Source organism: Brachionichthys hirsutus, chromosome 22, assembly GCF_040956055.1.
Source record: "Brachionichthys hirsutus isolate HB-005 chromosome 22, CSIRO-AGI_Bhir_v1, whole genome shotgun sequence".
Classification (NCBI taxonomy): Eukaryota; Metazoa; Chordata; class Actinopteri; order Lophiiformes; family Brachionichthyidae; genus Brachionichthys; species Brachionichthys hirsutus.
This window is the reverse complement of record NC_090918.1, coordinates 6,215,392-6,231,839: the sequence shown is the minus strand read 5'-3', so window position 1 is coordinate 6,231,839 and position 16,448 is coordinate 6,215,392. Positions and strand designations below refer to the sequence as shown.

The 16,448-nt window shown below is 48.4% G+C and overlaps 4 protein-coding genes and 1 non-coding gene across 5 annotated transcripts; 3 read left to right on the top strand and 2 right to left on the bottom strand.

Moving 5' to 3' along the window:
- Window positions 1-206: 206 nt before the first annotated feature.
- LOC137910634 (ras-related protein Rab-19-like) lies at window positions 207-3,163 on the bottom strand. The gene is made up of 4 exons (XM_068755009.1): window positions 2,766-3,163; window positions 1,645-1,828; window positions 1,409-1,512; window positions 207-1,343 (listed from the first exon to the last, which is right to left on the bottom strand). Exons 1-4 carry the CDS (start codon window positions 2,958-2,960, stop codon window positions 1,155-1,157), a joined length of 672 nt encoding a protein of 223 aa, XP_068611110.1. The 5' UTR covers window positions 2,961-3,163; the 3' UTR covers window positions 207-1,154.
- Window positions 3,164-4,073: 910 nt separating this feature from the next.
- On the top strand, window positions 4,074-6,042 carry LOC137911016 (tetraspanin-8-like). The gene is made up of 9 exons (XM_068755440.1): window positions 4,074-4,154; window positions 4,665-4,730; window positions 4,891-5,004; window positions 5,088-5,162; window positions 5,238-5,336; window positions 5,419-5,505; window positions 5,627-5,686; window positions 5,768-5,851; window positions 5,938-6,042. The coding sequence occupies exons 1-9, from the start codon at window positions 4,074-4,076 to the stop codon at window positions 6,040-6,042; spliced, it is 771 nt and encodes a 256-aa protein (XP_068611541.1).
- Window positions 6,043-7,236: 1,194 nt separating this feature from the next.
- Window positions 7,237-10,531, bottom strand: LOC137910910 (tetraspanin-8-like). The gene is made up of 9 exons (XM_068755331.1): window positions 10,417-10,531; window positions 9,853-9,915; window positions 9,580-9,696; window positions 9,241-9,315; window positions 9,061-9,156; window positions 8,888-8,980; window positions 8,720-8,791; window positions 8,516-8,599; window positions 7,237-8,098 (listed from the first exon to the last, which is right to left on the bottom strand). Exons 1-9 carry the CDS (start codon window positions 10,474-10,476, stop codon window positions 7,964-7,966), a joined length of 795 nt encoding a protein of 264 aa, XP_068611432.1. The 5' UTR covers window positions 10,477-10,531; the 3' UTR covers window positions 7,237-7,963.
- A 607-nt stretch (window positions 10,532-11,138) lies between these two features.
- trnam-cau (transfer RNA methionine (anticodon CAU)) lies at window positions 11,139-11,210 on the top strand. Its single transcript has one exon. It is a non-coding gene; the product is annotated as a tRNA-Met (tRNA).
- Window positions 11,211-12,906: 1,696 nt separating this feature from the next.
- Window positions 12,907-16,202, top strand: pus7l (pseudouridine synthase 7 like). Its single transcript, XM_068755329.1, has 10 exons — window positions 12,907-12,974; window positions 13,148-13,945; window positions 14,020-14,179; window positions 14,297-14,528; window positions 14,614-14,712; window positions 14,800-14,881; window positions 14,965-15,130; window positions 15,222-15,348; window positions 15,458-15,511; window positions 15,602-16,202. The coding sequence occupies exons 2-10, from the start codon at window positions 13,171-13,173 to the stop codon at window positions 15,965-15,967; spliced, it is 2,061 nt and encodes a 686-aa protein (XP_068611430.1). The 5' UTR covers window positions 12,907-12,974; window positions 13,148-13,170; the 3' UTR covers window positions 15,968-16,202.
- Window positions 16,203-16,448: the final 246 nt, after the last annotated feature.

Genomic DNA, 16,448 nt, shown 5'->3' with positions numbered 1-16,448 from the left:
ATCATTGAAAAACTAATTCATAAAGGCAAGAAACTGACTTCTTTGATTTTTTTTCTCCTAAAGCCAAAAGCGGGACAGGCTGTCAACCAGCGCCCCCTAGTGTAGGAATGACCAACACGCAGCAGCGGCAGACTCCCCACACCTGCCACATTTCTTTTCAGATTCAAACAAAAGCAGAGATCAGATTGTTTAATATTGAAGCTTTTCTTTATGTTTTTTGCTCAAAATAAGTAAAAAATATAAAATAAAGATGATTTTTAAAACACTTCATAGGATGAAGCACAAATTTCATCTTGAACACCTTTTTCCACAGTCGATAAATCAATAAATATTCGGGCAGATTAAAAGTGCCTCTGTAAGAGAATAATCAGTGCAAATCCAGCTTTGTCATTGGCATCGCTTCACTGTTGCGTCGGCAGGAAGTAGCCCTCACCAGAATCAGACTTAAAGGTGTTCTGACCTTGTTGCATCTAAACATCTTTTTCTTCAGCATCTATTGTCTAAGGCAATAAGCAGCACAAAACTGCAGATCCACATTATGTGTTCTAGAAAACGATCCGTCGAAGGACCAGAAAGTTTTTAAAATACTTCATGGGGATGTTCTCCCAATCATTATATATATATATATATATATTGCTTTTGTTCACGACAGCCTCAAAATCCACAGAACAAAAACTCCGTAAATCCAACTTTCATGATATCGACTGATAATAAAAAAGCTCAAGACATCAAAGATAACGTCAAACTAAAACGCATAATCATTGTCAGTCTTCTGGCTGGTAGGCGGTTCTGCAGGACATCTTAGAACCGGACAGCCCGTCATGGACTCACACTGCAGCTCTACTTATTGGCTATAATTTCACAGATATGATAAGATATTGATCAGGCGAATGCCCCATTATCAGGCAGGTCGTTTGTCATCCCTGGATACATCGTGCGTCCCTGCACTTTCTGCATTGCAAAGCTTTTAAACAGCTGGAACAGTACCAGTCTCAAAATGTAGATAATATTCATATGAATTATTAATATCCAAGGCTTTTCCAACCCAACTGTATTCCACATGAATCTCTTGGATCGTCTTCCGCTCCTCCTCTGTGGGAGTCCTTCGTCCTACTTCTCGTTTTAGCGTCCCTTCTTCTTCCGCCTTGTGAGAATCAGCAACATGTCTTCTTCTCTGGCGGCGTGTAGGCGCCCGCAATGTCGTTAACCGGCCGAGAGTTGGACCGGAGGAGGACCGGAGGCGTGTCGTTGCTCTCCGCGTCGTCCTGCTGGACGTTGAGGCCGTTGCGCGCCATCAGCTCTCTGGCCATCATCATGAAGGCCTCCTCCACGTTCTGACTCTCCTACACGCAGCAAAGAAGGAACTTTTAGACTCAGTTTAAAACGCTCATCTCTGTGCAGAGGTTACCTTGGCAGATGTTTCCAGAGCAGCGAGAAGGCCTCGCTCTTTTGCCAGGTTGCAGGCTTTCCGGAACTGAACCTGCCGTTCCTCCTCCAAGTCGCATTTGTTCCCTGTTTGGAGACAACAACAACAACAAAAAAAAAAAGCTGAACTGAGACACTTCAACGTCAAAAGTAGTTAAAAGTTTGTCGAGGAAGTTGTTTTTAATTTAAAGTGCATCATGTAAAGTCACCTGCACTCACCTATTAGCATTAGCACCGCGTTGGCCGCTCCATAGAGCTCCACCTCCTTGATCCAGTGCGTCACGGACTCAAAGGTCGACTTCCGTGTGATGTCGTAGGCGATGACGGCGCCGTGCGCGCTGCGGTAGTAGCTCTGGGTGATGGTGCGAAACCTCTCCTGACCCGCCGTGTCCCAAACCTGCATCTGTCCAACACAGAGAGGGAGTTACAGCCACACACACACACACACACACACACACACACACACACACACACACACGCACACGGGAAAGAGTGTTTCAGGTTCCTCGCCATCCCTCGACGGAATATAACCTCCCTCAGGTTATATTATGGCAACCGCTGACATGGCAACCGGTGCTTAACCAGCTCAGTCTCTTTGCTTGTGTTGTGTTTGATCTTACGGCTGCTTTGTGTGATCATCTTTAAAAAATACGGATCAGAATCTGTGACCTTTTCTATCCCCGTGAAGAGTCGGCAAGGTTTATGTTCACTAACGCTGATCCCGAAGTAGAGAGACCTGATGGACGAGTCCTTCACGTGAGCTGCTGGTCTGACCTGTTCTGAGGACTCTAACCGACACCTTTCACCCGCAGCTCCGTTTATCTCCTAACCTGCAAAACATCAAGGTCTGTGAGAATGCCGGGCCGCCTGCCGCCTTCAGGCCCAACTGGCTCCGCGACGCCCGTGATAAGGATCGGGACCTTCGGAAGGCACAAATGGAGCTCGACCTCATTCATCTAGATTGAAAGTATTTAAAAAAAATTACAGCAGGAACGTGTGAGATGATGAGCTTCCGGGCCACCGTAGCTGAGCAGCAACTCAAAAAATAGGAAATGGGAACTCGTTAAAAAAAAAAAAAAACTCTTCTCACAGCCTGGAATCAAATCCGGAAATGTCTTTCGTCATTTAAGACGTCATAATACATTCCGGGGCCTTTTGGGAAGGTGATTTTAACCCTTTTAAGCCTCCCGGGGAGAATCATTTGCATTATTTGGAGTTTTATAAACCTCTTTTGGATGAGTAGTTTGGATACTTTTGATTTATGACTCAGCTATAACTGTCCACAAAACAAAAAAGACCCCATGTGGCCCACCACACACACACACACACACTCTACTAACCTTCACTTTCTTCCCCTCGATGTCCAAGGTCCGCACGCTAAAATCCACCCCGATGGTGTTCTGCTGTTTCTCTGAGAAAGTTCTCGACTTGAAGTTCTGAACCACGCAGGTCTTCCCTACGTTCGAGTCCCCGATCAAGACGATCTTAAACAGGAAATCAAACGAGTCGTCGTGCTCGGGTCCCGGGGCCTGCATGGCGGAGTCACAGCGGCGTCTTGGAACGAATAGCCAAGAGATGCTGGCCGACTTTCGATGGAGATTCGGGTTACATTTGATGGAACTGGTCCGTGTGCGACCTGTAAAACCAGTTTGGGGGGGGTTTGAGTGAAATTGTGAAGCAGTGAAACAGAAAAGGTCAGAAAATGTCTCTGGCAGTCAGAGTCCTGAACCAAATCACCCCCCTCTGACCCCCCCTCCCTCCTCTGCTGCTCCTTTCAGCTCCTGCTGAGGTTTTGGCTCTTTGTAATGAATACTCCGCGTCTTCGTTGTCCTCCCTCCGGCTCAGGTTCAGCTTGTTGTGAAAAGAAGAGAAGTAAAATAAAGGGAAGAGTTGCTCGGTCCGGGTTCCTGTCCGGCACACCTGCTGTCCTTTCACACAAGCGGAAACCCCCTTCCCTTCCAGCGGCCTTTCCCTCGCTCCTTAGCTCTGTCGGCTTCTGTCATCGGTTTTTCTTTTTCTCTTCTTATTTTACGTCCTGCATCTATTGATCTCCCTCACGGTCGTCATCGCACCTGCAGAAACAACAGAAACCGGCCCTACCTGTTCTACGTGCCAGCCCAGCCCCACTGCTGTGGAGGAATCATGGGAAATGCAGTCTGTTTGGAGGAGGGGGAGGACCTGAATAATCCTCATCATAGAGGATTATTTTAAATCATCCAAACTTAATTCACATGCTGGATTCAGGATCATCGGGATCAACAGGGGTCGTGCCGGTCCATGCAGAGGAGGATTACTGTCATTCTAATGCCACGTTATAATGACTGTATGTGTAAATACTGCAGCTGCGGCACATTTCTGGGTTGTTTATGCCTCTTTATTTCTCTCATTGATCACATGAAGAAACTCATTAAACAACATTAAATCGCGGATAACTAAAAAAAGAAATGGCCCGAAATTGCGCGCTGGACATCATTCCCGACTGTCTTTGAACGCGACATTCAGCATCCTTCCACACAGCCACGTCCGTGACGTCACGGTGACGTCCTGTGCGGATAAATAGAAGGGTAGACGTTCAGTTGAAGCCACATCTCCACCGCGTTTACGCACTATTTTCGGTGACGGATCGCTTCACGGGGAGACGCGGCAGGATGCACCGGAGCGCGGTGGTCGTGGTGGCGGAAAAAACGAGCCTGAAAAGGCCGTTTATATTCGCCAACGCCGTGCATGTGGTAGGTGCACGCGCTTGCTTCCGGCAGCGATTTAAGACGAGAGCTGCTTTGAATGGGTGAATGCTTGTGTTGCTGTTATTTGGAGTCATCCGCGTCCGTGAACGCAGCAGACGCGCCGCAGCGAACCCCCCCCCCCCCCCCCCCCCCCACGCATCCAGAAAGCGATGATCGATAGTGTCACAATGACGTCACAGAATTAATAATAATACGCATGTAGAAATAAGAGGTGTGTTTTCCATCCCTCCTCGCAGCGACCCCCCTTCCTTCTAAAACATCTGTGATGCCTCCACATGCACTGCCGGTGGGGGGGGGGGGGGGGGGGGGCAAATACACAGGCCTCCATCCGGCCGGGATGTCATTGTCCCTTGAAGGTTTTTATTAACAGGCTCCTGTGAGGCACCTGAAGGCAGCACGGTGAACATGTTTGCAGCTTTTACCCTCCTTTAGGCACATTGTTAAAGGCCCGCGCCCCTCTCTCCTCACCGACCTCTGACCCTTCCTTCTGCGTAGGCGCTGTGCTTCTTCATGCTGACGATGACCATCGCTTGGCACCGAGACCTCATGCAAGCCGGCAAAGTGAGTTCCTTCAGAGATTCCGCCGACGGGATGAAAATAATCTTTGATCCAGATGCTGCTCGCTACTGAAGGAGGCATCTTGTATTCGTTTCCTCCTCTGGAAGACTTGGAGGAAAACGGTCGACCCCGACCTTTGACCCGCTGTCCTGTTCCTCCTCAGCTGGTGTCCAATGCTTCTGTGGTGATCATGTACATCATGGAGATCGGCTGCCTGCTGCTGTCGGTGCTCGGCGTGTTCGGCGCCTGCAAAGGAAAGCGATGGTGTCTGATTCTGGTAAATAAAAGCGCTTTAATAGTCCAAAAACAAATTACGTTTCTAATTCCCTTATTTCTGTTTTATTATTATTATGTGTGCAGTACGCAACTGGGATGGCAGCCGCCAGTCAAACAATAATCATAAGAACAGCGCTGAGCTACCAGGACATTTACGAGGTACCTGAACGCAGCATTTTCAGCAAAAGTTGAATTCGAACGTGAGCTCCTGCTTTTTTTATTTCCCTTCCTTAGAAGCGGGTCGTCCGAGAGGAATCCAAGCTGCTGGCCATGATGCCGCTCATCGGAACCAGCAAAGCCAACAGGACGCTGCTCTACAGCATTCAGCGAGAAGTAAGATTCCAGAACAAAGTCCAGATACGATGAGCTCGGCCCGCCGACGTCAGCCGTCCTGTGTGTTTCCTGTGCTCGCCAGTTTGAGTGCTGCGGCCTCATCGAAGGACACAAGGACTGGGGCTCCTCCATCCCCGCCTCCTGTAACTGCCACCATCCTGGAAAATGTGTGAGTGTCTTTCTTTAATTGAAGAACATAAGCAGCGGAGACGGGCGGTGCGTTTAAGGCCGCGGTTTATTCTGTTACATATAATGAAAGTTAGAGCTTTGGGTTATTCGCTCCTCCTCAGATCCGACTCCGGGGCAGCGCCACGCTCGGTGCGCCGAAGAACCAGTACGTCTATCAAGAGGTGAAAGCGGAGCCCGCCCGTTCTCTCTGCATTTCCTGTTTTAAACCCCCGTCCCTTTTTCTAAATTTACTTTATTTTCAGCCTTGCCTCCGGATTTATGTCTCCGAGCTGAAGCTCGCCTTCTCGCTGGCGATGGGAATCCAGTTCGGCAGCGGAGTGTTTTGGGTAAGTCTTCTCCTTTTTCCGACGAGGCGAGCGCTTCCCTGTCGTGAGGAAGACGCGGTGTTTCCTTCTTCGTTTCCCCTTCCCAGGTGATTCTACTGGTCATGAGCACCAAGCTGATGGGCCAGATAAAAAGGAAGCAGGAGTTCATGGCTCTTCTCCAGTCCAACAGCTACGTTCCCGGTGCCTTCTAGTCACCGGAGGCGTTTTGGAGGAACCCTCCCCGGGTCCTAACGAAGAGCCCCCTCCTTTGAATTTGCACATTGAAGCACATTACGCTGTAAAACATGCACCTGGCTTTGCTTCTATAGCAACGAATGCCGACGTTATAACTCATGCATGTCACCGGTATTGGAAGTAATCGATTTCAAATGATTGATTTTGTTTTGGGCCTTACTGCTGTAAAAATGGTGCCATTAATCTTTAATAATATATCCTCCTTTCATTTGCTTTTTTTTATTTAGCTGGTGGATTATTATTATTTATTTTGTACAGTTTTAAGAATCGGCTCGTCTGGATTTTAAATGTCAAACGTGTTCCGCTGGTTTCCTCTTTGATTGGGGCTGAAGCTTCCTTCTGCCGGCGACGTTAAAGGTGTTGTTTGTGTATTTTATTATATGGCACATGAACATTTTTCCTCACTGGAACTGATAGCTTTAATTCAACACTTTTTGCGTGCTGGATGGACGTCTTTTAAACGTGCATATTTAAATATCCATACACGTCTTACTTACTTCCTGTCAGCATTAGAGAAATCAATAACCGAACGAATACTAATATCAATAACCCCTTATAAGCACCTTTCCCAAACAGTGTTTACAAAATGATTTCGTTGGACTGTAATCATTTGTTTAACGTGAAGCGTGAAGTTTCTCGGGTCGACAATCAGGTCGGATGAGGGGACTTGATGTCTTGTTATGAAGCACATTGAATATTTGGAACCTCATCGTTCAGTTTCTCTTTTGACCGTATATTTATTGAGTTTAAGTTTAAGTCGGATCCATCTGGTTGCACATGCAGTAGACATGCAGTAAATCCTCAATCGTCTTTGCCTCATCATCGGTTTTCTGAAACCTCCCGACGCCGACGCCGCGCTCACCGACGAAGCCTTTCAGCCGCGCGGCTTCCTGGCGATGGTGAACGCGTCTCCTCCACTCAATGATACAGCAGATGCAATGTCTACCTGTGCACTTTAACCGTTAATGCCTAACAAACGCGTTTGTGCGAAGTTTGGTGTTTTCATTTCTGTTACACTTTTCAATTTATGGAATGAGTTGCTGTGATATTTTGTAAATAGCAAGAATAAAATAAATGTGATTCTGGTTCCTTTTGAGGTTCTTTGGGCCTTAAAGACTTGTATTTACTCAAGTACTACACCATTTACTTCAATACTGCAATTTTATTTGACTTTTTTGTTCATTTGAAAGAAACAACAACATTTCTTTCCTGTTTTCTTTGGAACCTTTTCGTGCAATAACTGCAAAAACAACAACATCCTTTTAGAACTTAAATGTTGACATATAGGCTAAATATGCACTGAGTCTAAAACTGCACTTATAAATCTACGGTTACATTAAAATTGAATGTCAGTGGCAATTTATAAAAACTCATTTGGCAGAAATCAGATTTCTATGGCTGCTTATCCTTTTCTGGGTCAGAGGCAGGGCTCGTCCTCTAGGGGGCGCCAGATCACCGAACATTCACACTCAATACAAACATTTTGATTATAACGCGAGTAAATATTTCTCCAGTGCTTTTATAAAAGCATTTGAATGAACGTTTTTAGCATCGTGGCTCAAAAGTGCTCATCTTAAAAATAAGGCAACGATAAAGACTCCACATGTCTCGAAGATGAGTGAAAGGAAATCAATTATGATTGATGATTAATTACATGGGCTCAGGCTTAGCTTCTGGCTAAATCAAGTTTCTTTCGTTACCACAGTTCAGAGCCTGAGCTCTTTTTTTTTGGTACTTTACAAAGCCAAAACTTTTCAAAATCATGTCTGTTGAAAGCTGTTGGAAAAAAAGGCTTTATACAAAATGTAACAACAAACAAACAAGCAAACAAACAAACCACCATAGTGGCATCCCTCATTAGGAAGCGCGGCAAAGCCGTCAGGTGTTTTCTGCAGCGTCCGAGAGAACGATGTAGTTTCCCGCTTTCGCCTCTTGGCTGTAGACGACGGTGGGCGTGTCCACCTTTCGATTCAGCTGGCAGATTATGGCGATGCATAAAGCAGCCGACGTCACCTGGAACACGAGGAGAGAGAGATGCTTCGGTCACTCCTGTTGGCCTTTTGGTTCGTCCTGACTATTACTCAGACAGAGATATGCAGTTGTACAAACAGACACCAGGGGGCAGTAAAAAACACAGCATGGGCATCGCCAAAGGAGTTTTTAATCTTGAAACATTCCAGAATCAAATACTTTTGTTCAAATTTCCGGTCCATGATGGATAGGAATTTCTTTTTTTTCTTCATCTTATCTGCAAACAGAAGCCAACCAGATGGCTACTCGCATAAAAGACGGTTTCCTACTTTGCTTTGTTTTTTGCTGTCAATAATCAAGTTTGAAGTTCTATTTTTAGGCTTTAAACGGCTTCAGATGTTTCCCCAAGTCCTTTGACAAAATGAACATTTTAATCATCTAACGCTTGACGGTACGTACCCAGAGTAACAAAATTCCCAGAAATATGCCCAAGCCGATATTTATGGCCATCATCTCGCTGGTCACCAAGTAGGGAAGGCACGGCTGGAACAGAACCAATCAGAAGCGTTCAGGCAGATTCACACACCGGGAAATAAAAATCACGCAAAAGGACATCCCTGATTGGACAAAAAAGCAGAATTTCACTTGCAGTTTTTAAATTACCTCACTGTAAATCGCGATGACCGCGTCGCCAGCCGTGTGTTGGTACAGGCTGCTGTTTCTGGGCGCCGCCACCTGGAATACACAGAAATCAATCAATCGATGAGCGATTAATGATCGATCGCCGCTGACGCTGCGGCCGCAGCGGAGTTGAGTCACTCCCACACTCACACAGGGACTATCGGAGCGGTCGGAGCACACGCAGGATTCCGGGATGTCATAGCCCCAGTCCGGGTATCCCATGTCCACGCCGCAGCAGTGCCACTGAGCAAGGGAGGAAGACGAGGGTGAGAAGGCTGAGCGTGAAAGCGTGAAAGCGCAACCGCTCCGACGCGGTTACCTACGATCATTTGACTTTCGTTGAGCTCGTCCAGGAAGGTTTCGCTCGCCGTAGCTAGCGGCAGCATGTTCAGGTAGTGCTTCTTTAGCTCTCCGGCAACCTGCGCGACGAAATCAAATCGTTGATCATTGATTTTGTCGAGGCTTTTCAATGGACTGTATAAAAGCAAAGAGGCAAACGTCACATTCGGTTCCAGAGTCCGTCCTTGAAGCTCGCTGACGATCATGGACACGATGCTGAAGATCATCCCAACTCCAAACTGAGACACACAACGTGACCCGTGAGCGTGCGTTCACGGTGCGCATCCATCCATCCTGTTCCTACAGGAAGGACTACAGTAGGAACGGCCACGCACGCGGCGGACCTTCTAGAGCGGCAGGCAAAAGCCAACGATGGCAGATGCGATCTTAGCAGAAGTTATAATAAAGATCGTAACGGAATTTCAGCTCCACTGACGTGGACGTCAACGACATCGTGCGTCACATGACCCTCCAAAAAACAATGACGTCATCCTTTCGCCCACCAGAATCAGCGCCCACTGCTTCTCCTTCCACGCGCCGTACAAGCCGATGACGACCAGGAGCAAGGTTAGGATGGAAAAAATATACATCACGACGATGTACGGGTGCATGTCGTCCATCTGCAGGAGAACGCAGGCAGAAGCGGGTTTCATGTCGGCAGAAAAGGTCAAACGGGCTTTATTTAGACAGAAAAGCTGATGTCAGCCGATATCAATCAATCAATCAATCAATCAATGCAGGCCTTTCTTTCTTCATCACGCTTGCAATGGTCTTACCTCTTCGTACAGGAGGTATCCATGGCTGAAGAGCGTAAATGCCAGCAGCAGGAGGACTACGATCTGCAACAGCAGCAACACGTTCGCTCTATCAGTGACCTTTAGCCCATCAATGTATCATCAATCAATGCGACGCGCTGCATTCCTGATTCCAGGAACTGCCGCGTGACTTTGAAAAAAAGATTCTTTCTAAAAACTGATATGAGAGTCCAACTAGAAATACACAACTGTTACACAACATCTGGAACAATCAGCTGTGTGCGACCAAAAAAAAAAGAGTTTATTATTACCTGGGATAATAATTTCAATAACTATTTCATGAAACAAAGACAAACTAGAACAACTAGTTCCTCTCCGTCCCGCTTTATTGATCCCGTTTAACTCCTTTTCTCGCGGACACACTTTGGGACGTCGAAACAAGCAGGTTGAAACTTTGACGCAACGACACGAATGTGCTTATAACTGATACGGAGACGCGTTATAACCGGCTGCGCTGCTTTACAGTGACTTGTTTTTGGTGACGGCAGCTGTAGGGGGGGGGCAAACCAACAAAAACAAACTCACCCCGATCAAACTGGTCACCGCAAAAAAAGTCCGCTTCAAGCAAACGTTCACTTTTCCCATTTTCTTCTGCCTGACTCGCACAAAAATGTCACTTCGTGTGAAGGTTTATAAAAACAGCAGAACATGGGAAGAGGGGAGTGGAACGCGCTCAGAAGAGAGGCCACGCCTCTTCGCCTGCTGGTGACGTCATAGTTTACCAGGAATGAGTGGGGGAGGAAGCCCCAGATGGTGGCGGGGGGGGGGGGGGGGGGCTTTAGTGAGATGCCCCTCCCGGTGTGGAAATACCCTACCATGGAAGGGAGGGGTGGAATCTATCTATCTATCTATCTATCTATCTATCTATCTATCTATCTATCTATCTATCTATCTATCTATCTATCTATCTATCTATCTATCTATCTATCTATCTATCTATCTATCTATCTATCTATCTATCTATCTATCTATCTATCTATCTATCTATCTATCTATCTATCTATCTATCTATCTATCTATCTATCTATCTATCTATCTATCTATCTATCTATCTATCTATCTATCTATCTATCTATCTATCTATCTATCTATCTATCTATCTATCTATCTATCTATCTATCTATCTATCTATCTAATCACCACAAATGTGCTGAAACGCTCAGCCCGGCTAGCTCAGTCGACAGAGCGTGGGACTCTCAGTCTCAGGGTTGTGGGTTCGAGTCCCGCGTTGGTTGTTGGGGTTTGTCAGCAGAGTGGCGCAGCGGAAGCGTGCTGGGCCCATAACCCAGAGGTCGATGGATCGAAACCATCCTCTGCTAACTTTTCTTTGCAACTAGACCGATGTGGACCGGTGGTACTACCAAGCTGCCCCTGAGCAAGGCACTAAAGCTCAACATTCTGTATATTTGAATGTGTAAAGTTTAAAAATATATATATACAATTATACATTCAATTTCATCTCCAGTTTAATTAAGGTTGGTAAGCAAAACCACAGCAGTGCTTTGGGCTAATGTTAGCTCATGTTAGCCGACTATTTATTTTTACAGGACACATGTGCATCTGAATGGACTGAAATGGGGACGCGTTATGCTACAACCACCGGCTGCGACCTCCTGAGAACGCTTCCTGTGGGAAGCATCGGTACTCCTGGTGCTCCAGCTGTTATTACTTTAAATCAAGCCGGGATTTCTTCTTTCTTTTTTTCCCCCATTTGCAGTCAAAACAATATTCATACCGGATCTAGATCTTGGAAGGAAGCCGAGATATTTCAGCAGCTGCAGCAGCGGAGGAAGGGACCGTCTCTCTGGAATGGGAAAATAATGAGAGCATCTTTTCGCAATTGCAACTCCTGCAGAGCAAAGGCATGATTTAATCAGCCGCTTATCAGTTCCTGTCAATATGGAGAGCAAAAGGCGATGGCCTTTGACCTCCATTGCTCCAGGCCGCCTGTCATTGAGAGCACCTGCCTTAATTTTCACCCACCTGGGCTCGTTAGCCGGGCTCCTCTATAAAAGGAGGATCCTTCCCCTTGTTCGGGACGTGGCAACCAGAGAGGCAACACCTTCAGTTGGTTCCTCTGTGTTTGAGTGTCTGTCTTGTCTTGTTTGTTTGGGGACAACTTTTTTTTTTAAGTTTGTCTACCTTTTCGGTGGAATAAGTGGGTGATTGTGGGATTCCTCGTCCGTTACCTGTGATTCGTAGAAACGTAACAATGACTCTTTACTGCTTCTGCAGTTTAGTCGAGCCGTTGCTGCTTGGCTCGGCAGCGGACAGCGGAATAATTTCTGGGAATTGCTCAAAGCACGAATCCCGTGAAGCCAAAACAATGCTTCATTGTGAGCGTCTCCGCACAAAGCACGGGTATTTAACTGGAGGGGGGGAAAGTTAAAAACAAAATGGCCAGTGTTACATCCCGCTGCCAGAACGCCACCCACGCAGGGTGGCGACCGTGACTGTCGCGGTTGAAACAATTGTACGAAAGCAACGATGCACAGTTGTGTTTTAAGCACCTCTGGCGTATCTTTTGCTGCTATGACTCGCAGAAAGAGTCACTCCCTATCCAGACGGCAACTTGTGTCAGCTTTGTTCAGGAATCTGAGCACATTCCTTGTGCAAAGAAGGACTCATTGGCTTAAATGTTGCAGCCGCCTTCTTCAAATCCCACCAAGAGGTGGTTAATGATTGAAAAATTAATAAAACAATTATAAAAAATTAAATAATAGCGTGTAGTAATCGGTTAAAATAAAATTCTGATTGAAAACTGCTGACAAATCGTGTATTTTCTCAATTAAACTCAAAAACTGGCTTTGCTTCAAAGGGTAGTACTAGTAGGCGTGTCTCTCTTCGCCTGCGACGACATCTGATTGGTCCCTTTAAGAGAATCACATGGAGGTCACGTGATGCGGAAGTGGACGGTCTCGTTTCAGCGTTGTTGTGTTTACATGTCGTCCGCGCGCCGCGTTCGCAGCGTAAACGAGCGCGAGGCGACGGCCACGTCTTTACGAGTCGTTTATGGTGAAATCTTAATTTCATTTAAAGAGAAAGAAGAGTTTTAACTATTTGGACAAAACGGCAGCGTAAAGGTAAGATATATATGAACAATGCCGATTTTAAACGCGCGTTGTTTTGTATGTAGCGCGACAGAGAAGCCGTAACGCACCTGTCATCCGTCTACGCCGCCACAAATCGCTCTTAAAGGCTTATAAAATGTCTTTATTGTTGTGTTTCTGTCGTTTTTTTTTTTTTTTGATACCAGCGAAGCGTCCGGATGAAGTGACCATGAAGCAGGACGGTGATGCCGCTGTGAACGTCCCTGCGTGCTTCATATCGAACCACGAAGGTTTCCGCGGAAGCATCAAAAACTTCATCAGAGACTTCGTGGTGACCGAGATAGACGTCGGCGGGCAGCGCGTCACCGCGGCCGCAGCCAATCAGACGCCGCCGCCCCGCGCGTCCTCCGACGGCAACAGCCAAAGCGGCGCACAGTTTAAGGAGAGCCGGCTCTCCCCGCACGACAGCGACGGCTCCTCCCCGGTGGACGCGACCCCGCCCAGCTTCGACCTGAGCGTCATTCTGGGCCAATCGGTGAGCGAGGAGCTCGAGCAGTTCGTGCTGACCCTCAAGGACGACAAGACGGCCAAGCAGGAGCTCTCGCTGGGAAGCTTCCCGGACAAACACCACCGGGCCAACGTCCACCGGGTGGTCCGGCACCGCTTCCCCTTCCTCATGACCATCACCATCCAGCCCGAGATCAGGGTGCGGGAGGACCCGGACTACCGGGAGCTGTCCCAGCTGGTGACGGAGGACGAAGCGGAGGACTTCTTCAGGTTCATAGACGCCAAAGTGCGCGGCTCGTCCTACGCGTTCGGGCCCGACGGCGACAAGGAGCACCGGACGGCGGTCCACCACTTCCTGAGCCGGCGGTTCGGCAAGCTGGTGGAGACCAAGAGCTTCAGCGACCAGGGGGCCACGGCCATCACGGTCCGGCTGAGGGAGCAAGGGAGGCCGAAGAAGAGGAGCGGGGAGGAGCGCAAGGAGGAGGAGGTGTACACCGGTAAGGGGCGTCTCGATCGAAACCGGAGCCCAGGTTCTCTGATCTAGAGCCGCGGCGGCCGCCTCGTCTTTCAGGTTTCACGCTGCGTAAGGAGAACCTGGAGACGCTGGAGGCCGTCAGCTACATGGCGGCGGCCCTCGGGATCCTGCCGTCGGACTTCACCTACGCCGGGACCAAGGACAAGCGAGCCGTCACCTACCAGTCCATGGTGGTGAAGAAGGTCGCGGCCCAACGGTAGCTTCCGTGTGTCTGTTACGGATTTGGTTTGCCCCCCTCCCTCCCCCCCAGCTCTCGGCTGACTTCTTTCTTTCTTTCTTTCTTTCTTCTTCTGTTGTTTCTTTTTTCCACCAGGCTGGAAGAGAAGGTGTCCGAGTTCACCAAGCGAGGGATGCACCTGTCTCAGATCCGCTCCGTCGGCGAGCCCCTCCGGCTCGGCCGACTGCGGGGGAACCACTTCGACGTCGTGGTCCGGGACCTGAGGCGGCACGGCGGCGGTGGCGGCGGCGACGGCGGGCGCCTCTCTGGCGCAAACGCACGCGCTCGCCTGGCAGAGCTGGTGAAGGAAGCCGTGGAGAACGTGGAGGTAGTTTCTGGTGCTCGTTATTGTGTTTCTATGGCGACGAGTTGAAGTTACGCCCACTCACGGCTCTTCTTCGGGTCTTTCTCAGGCCAGAGGTTTCGTCAACTACTACGGACCCCAGCGGTTCGGGGGCGGCCAGAGCGTCCAGTCCGACCACGTAGGACTGGCCCTGCTCAAGGAGGACACGGTGAGCGTCTCGGACGGTTAACCAGGCGGCGTCTCCAGCGTCACGCTGCACAAAGGCTGAATCCGTTGCGTCATTTGTGTCGGCCAGGTGGGCGCCGTGCGCCTGTTCTTCACCCCGGAGGAAGGGGAGGAGCCTCCCAGCCACGCCAAGAGACACTTCCTCCAAACAGGTGAGAGCGAAGGTGAAGTTTGGCGAATCCTTTTTTCGCACATTGCCTCTTCATCGCTCCTCTTCTCTCCTCCTTTGCGTCAGACAACGCGAAGGAGTCTTTGGCGCTGATGCCGCTGTCGAAGGCCAGGGAGCGGCTGATGCTCCGGGCGCTGAACCGCTACGGGACGGGCCCGGATGGCTGCGCCCAAGCGTGGCTGAGCCTTCCCCACAGCATGAGGGTCTTCTACCCACACGCCTACTGTAGCAGGTCAGCTGCTAGGATATAACCATATATATATACGTATATATATTTAGACATAAGTACCGTAGTTCACAGTGCTTTGCTGTGCGTTGGTCAGAGTGTGGAACGACGCAGCAGCTCACAGGTTGACGACTTTGGGCCACAAAGCCAGACGAGGAGACCTGGTGTGGAGGCAGGAAGGTCAGAACAAAGTCGAGGACGCGGGAGAAGCCGGTTCGCCTCAGGTAAGGGAAGCATTTCATTCTGTTCTTACTCTGGTTCCCAGAGGGAGCTTATAAACTAGATGCTGTTTGAACATCGGAGATGTAAAGCTTTTCTCCTTCGGTCTTCCAGATCCATGTGGTGACGGAGGAAGAGGAGCAACGGGAAGCTTACACACTGGGACAAGTATGCCTTGCTTCAGGCTGATGCCTCAACTTTAAATGCTGCCGTTTCTCCTTTCCTCACCGCGAGGCTTTTTTTCTTTTCCTTGTTGAGGTGCTGCTACCGATGCCCGGAAACACGGTGAAGTATCCAGAAAACTGCGTGGGGGCTTGGTACCAGGAGAGACTTGCCAGAGACGGACTGGACAAGTGTCGCTTCAGGGTCAGCAGCCTGAAGCTGAATCTTCCCGGCTGCTACCGCCCCCTGCTGGCCTGTCCGTGCAACCTCCGCTACCGGTTGCAGGAAGCAGGCGACGGAAGAGGGGAGGTGACGGGAGGCGGCAGCAGGAGTGACAAACCGCTGAATGGCCAGACGGAGGAAGGAACGCAGGACTCACTCGCGCTCATCCTAAACTTTGACTTGGACTCCTCATGCTATGCCACCATCTGCCTCAGAGAGATCATGAAGTGCGACCCCTAGTGGTCGGAGGACTCTATTCCTGTCGTATTTCGAAATACTTTTCCATTTTTATGTGGAGGAGAAAAAGCTTTTTTTTGAAGCTCATCATTCACGGTAGTTTTTTTTATTTGTTTGTTTGTTTGTAACTAGTAAATGTTAGAATGTAGCAAAAACATAAGAAGCAACTTAGAACAAATCTACTCGTAAAAACCATGTGAACAGTATTCGTGTTTTGTGCCATGAATAAAAATGAGAAACTCCAACAGTGTTCTGCTCTAAAAACGTGAATATTTAACCTCTAGCTGGAATCGGCTTCTTTTTCTCTCTTTAGTCAAATAAGCTTTTATCTTACATCTAGTTGGTTATTCACATTTTAAACCGATTAATGATTTCTGTTGCACTGACCGCTGACGACCAACAGATGGCGACAGAACACAACAATAATCACACAGCCTATAAAACAGCTGCAACTCATTTTAAAAGATTTAATTTCGATTTAATG

Coding starts and splice junctions, on each gene's coding strand:
- LOC137910634 (XM_068755009.1), bottom strand. CDS start 2,960: ATGCAGGCCCCGGGACCCGAGCACGACGACTCGTTTGATTTCCTGTTT. Junction 1,829..2,765: donor TCGAGGGGAAGAAAGTGAAG/GTTAGTAGAGTG, acceptor TGTGTTGGACAG/ATGCAGGTTTGGGACACGGC. Junction 1,513..1,644: donor CGCGGTGCTAATGCTAATAG/GTGAGTGCAGGT, acceptor GTCTCCAAACAG/GGAACAAATGCGACTTGGAG.
- LOC137911016 (XM_068755440.1), top strand. CDS start 4,074: ATGCACCGGAGCGCGGTGGTCGTGGTGGCGGAAAAAACGAGCCTGAAA. Junction 4,155..4,664: donor TCGCCAACGCCGTGCATGTG/GTAGGTGCACGC, acceptor CCTTCTGCGTAG/GCGCTGTGCTTCTTCATGCT. Junction 4,731..4,890: donor ACCTCATGCAAGCCGGCAAA/GTGAGTTCCTTC, acceptor GTTCCTCCTCAG/CTGGTGTCCAATGCTTCTGT.
- pus7l (XM_068755329.1), top strand. CDS start 13,171: ATGAAGCAGGACGGTGATGCCGCTGTGAACGTCCCTGCGTGCTTCATA. Junction 13,946..14,019: donor GGAGGAGGAGGTGTACACCG/GTAAGGGGCGTC, acceptor CTCGTCTTTCAG/GTTTCACGCTGCGTAAGGAG. Junction 15,349..15,457: donor GAGAAGCCGGTTCGCCTCAG/GTAAGGGAAGCA, acceptor TCGGTCTTCCAG/ATCCATGTGGTGACGGAGGA.
- LOC137910910 (XM_068755331.1), bottom strand. CDS start 10,476: ATGGGAAAAGTGAACGTTTGCTTGAAGCGGACTTTTTTTGCGGTGACC. Junction 9,157..9,240: donor GACGGACTCTGGAACCGAAT/GTGACGTTTGCC, acceptor TTCGTCGCGCAG/GTTGCCGGAGAGCTAAAGAA. Junction 8,600..8,719: donor TCATCGCGATTTACAGTGAG/GTAATTTAAAAA, acceptor GTTCTGTTCCAG/CCGTGCCTTCCCTACTTGGT.